Raw genomic sequence first — 3,224 nt, 5'->3', positions numbered from 1 at the left:
TCCCCTCAACCTCAATTCTCATATTATTACAGAGACCGAGTAAACTCGAAGCCTGTAAGAAAAATATACAATGCAATCGATATTTTTATAAAACAGTACAAAAGAGTGTAGGAGGGTAAGAAGTAAAACTGTCCATCCATGATCCATCCATCTATAAAGCCAACCCCAAAGGAGGCCCATTCCATAGAAGAGAACAGAGGGAGAGAGAACAGGGAAGGAAACAGAATACACAAAGTATGGGTAGTAATGCAAAGACTGTAAAACTGACTTTAACGAAAAGTAATCCAAAATCCCAGGACCAAGAACCAAGCACCAAGCACCAAGCACCATCACCAGATTATAATCAACAACCAAGGGAGAAAATGGATCAGGGCTTCTTCAAGAATTCCATGACCCAAGTGCTATAAGCGGGGCAGGCAACTCGGAAGCCAGGGAAGCCGGCACCTTTGGCGAGGGCCTCGAACTCTTTCTGGGTCCTCTCTTTGCCACCAGGGTTGTGAGCCAGCATGATGCAATCGATGTGGATAACGCTCTGCGCAGCGCGGCTGGTCTCCGGGGTGGACGGAAGCATGCACTCGACTACGATCACCTTGCCGTCGTCGGGCAGAGCTTCGTAGCATTTCCTGAGGAATTTCAAGCAGTGATCGTCGCTCCAGTCATGGCAGATCCATTTCATGAATACGGCGTCGGCCTTGGGGATGCTGACGAACATGTCACCCCCGACGTGTTCGACGCCAGGGTAGGAGGGGGCTTCTGCGATGACGTGGGGTAAATCGAAGTTGATTCCCCTGAGAGATGGGTATTTGGACACGATCATGTGTACCGTAGCTCCGATTCCTCCGCCGACGTCTACCAGGGAGGTGAGGCCCTCGAATCCCTTGTATGTATCGAGGATCTTCTTCATGGTGATGGTGGAGTGGTTGGACATTCCGTTGTTGAACACCTTATTGAACCTGGGATCTGTGCCGTGATAATCGAATGATGTCATCCCATGGGCCTTGTTGAAAGGAATTCCACCTTCCAGCACCGCATCCTTCAGGTAGTACCTACATATATACCAAAAGGAACCCATATAATCCATTTGGGGAGGAGTTGGGTGGAGAAGGAAAGGAAAGGAAAGGGAAGGGTCCCTAATTAATTAATGGCAGGAAGCAAATTAAAGGGGAAATTAAGAGAGAGAGCAATAATATTAAAAGAGGAGGAAGTAGTGGATGTCCTTAGTACATACCAGCTCTCCATGAGGACCTTGTCCTGATTCATGAGAACTAAAGGAGCGATGGACACTCCATCTTGGTTCTTGACCAAGAACTTAGAGACAGGAGCGAGACCGTAGAGCCTCTGGATGGAGCCGTCGTCGAGGGTGGTCTGGGAGCAGGTGAGGATAGAGTAGCTGGCCAGGAGGCGTAGGATTCGGTCCAGCATCACTGGAGCATCTGGGTTTTGGGTGGGCAAGTGAAGGGCGATCTCCGAAGGAGAGACCTGTGCCCCAGCACCGGCCTTGGCGATGATCTCCAGAAGGTCGAGGTCGATGGCGGATTTCAGGACCATGGGGAGAACCGAGAAGCTGGCCAATTGCATCGCATACAAACATGCTTCCTCCTCCTCCTGTTGCTTTTCCTGGCTGGGCGGCCTCGTCTCCACCTGCTCTTCCACTGACCCCATGATGTTGCTGTGCTAGCTTTTTTGCTACTGAATTAATTGGAAATCGAAAAACTGAAGACAGACACACCTTTACACCTCCGTCCGGTGAAGCAGCTTTTCTTCTTCTTTCTGCTGGCTTGGGAAACCGGGTTTCCGTGGTTTATATAGAATGTGAACTTCGCTTCCTCTGTAATTCTACAATTGTCACTAAAATGTAGATGAAAGAGAGAGAGGTTGCATCGCATCTGTGTCCCTGTTAATGTTGATTTTTACCTTCATTTACCAAAAAAATACCTTCAATCCCTTGTTCTCAACAACCACGCTGTCATTGCGGACTAGAATGGGGATCCCTTGAATGGAGTACCCCACCGTTTTTTTTCTTTTCTCCTTTTCTTTGGTGGAGAGGCCCACCGTCCACCCACCTTGAGGAGACTTTTCTTTAATACCTCGCATTGTATTTTGGAGTCTATGCATATTGTATGCCTCCCGATAGAAAGGTCAGAACAGAGAAGGAAGACTATTGATGCCATCCAGAATGAAAGGCTATTATTGATAGATCGGAGAACTAGGATCCATCGCTGTTTATGTTATACATAAGAATCTTATCATCTATTTAAAATGCTACAACCTCGATTAGGGGTGTCAATTTTAGGCTCGATCATACATTTATGTTCTGATTTCAATTGATCCGATTAATAAAAATTTGATCCGTTGATAAACACATACATGGTGCAGCTACTTAGCCTGATGGACACTCAATTTGCCCAACATATTTATGAGCTTGATCTGAATCGACTCCTTTAAACTCGACTTAACTCGACCATTTTAATACTACTTAAAATTTTCATTTTGCCACTAATAAAATTGAAGAGCAAAACAAAAGTTCAAGTGTCTTTAACTATAGAAAATCAAACTATAAAAATATAATTTATGTAATTGTGGTGGTGGATTAATGATGGGCTTGTAGGATATGTTTGGGATAGAACTATGATTTTAATGGAATAAGTTTATAAGCTCGAGTTCTTCGACTATTGCATACAAGTTAAGAAGGTACGTTTAGAGCCCGTTTAGAGATAAATAGGTTTGTAGCATGACTAAGACTGAGTTAAAGCCCATTTATGATAGTCCAATTATAAATCATATCATGTCCAGCTTAACTAAGCTCGTTTAACTAAACAAAGATTCACGATGCATCCTAAAATTTATCAAACTAGAATCAATCAAGACCGACCTGCCCGAACGATTGACATCCCTACCCCTGTCCCTCTCCCCCAAAAAATTAAAAAATAATACCATAAAGCAAGAGAAGTTTGGCTATCATCTCATCCACCCATGAACGGTCTGTTTGTCTCCATGTGTCAAAGAAAGGTCGTGGCGGTAGTGTGGGAATGGTGGTGGTGCTCCATCACACATTAAAAATAAAATAAAAATAAAAATAAAAATAAAAATTGTGGTGGTGTTTCATTATGTGGTTGGTAGGATGGGTGGGGTGCAGATGTCCATAAACAAATGATTAACATTCGGGCCTTATAGGTTGTGGGCCTTCCGCCCTTCCCACTCCACATCTCAATTACAATGACCCT

The 3,224-nt window shown here is 44.4% G+C and overlaps 1 protein-coding gene across 1 annotated transcript; it reads right to left on the bottom strand.

Moving 5' to 3' along the window:
* On the bottom strand, positions 1–1,849 carry LOC122089414 (caffeic acid 3-O-methyltransferase-like). Its single transcript, XM_042659121.1, has 2 exons — positions 1,229–1,849; positions 1–1,046 (listed from the first exon to the last, which is right to left on the bottom strand). The coding sequence occupies exons 1-2, from the start codon at positions 1,660–1,662 to the stop codon at positions 368–370; spliced, it is 1,113 nt and encodes a 370-aa protein (XP_042515055.1). The 5' UTR covers positions 1,663–1,849; the 3' UTR covers positions 1–367.
* Between the last annotated feature and the right edge of the window lie 1,375 nt (positions 1,850–3,224).

This window comes from Macadamia integrifolia, chromosome 9, assembly GCF_013358625.1.
Source record: "Macadamia integrifolia cultivar HAES 741 chromosome 9, SCU_Mint_v3, whole genome shotgun sequence".
Lineage (NCBI taxonomy): Eukaryota > Viridiplantae > Streptophyta > Magnoliopsida > Proteales > Proteaceae > Macadamia > Macadamia integrifolia.
The sequence above is the reverse complement of the archived record's forward strand: the minus strand, read 5'-3'. Positions and strand labels throughout refer to the sequence as shown.

Bases quoted from the DNA above. Each gene is read 5' to 3' on its own strand.
- LOC122089414 (XM_042659121.1), bottom strand. From the start codon at position 1,662: ATGGGGTCAGTGGAAGAGCAGGTGGAGACGAGGCCGCCCAGCCAGGAA. The intron at 1,047-1,228 runs GTATGTACTAAG...GTATATATGTAG, and splicing joins AAGGTCCTCATGGAGAGCTG to GTACTACCTGAAGGATGCGG.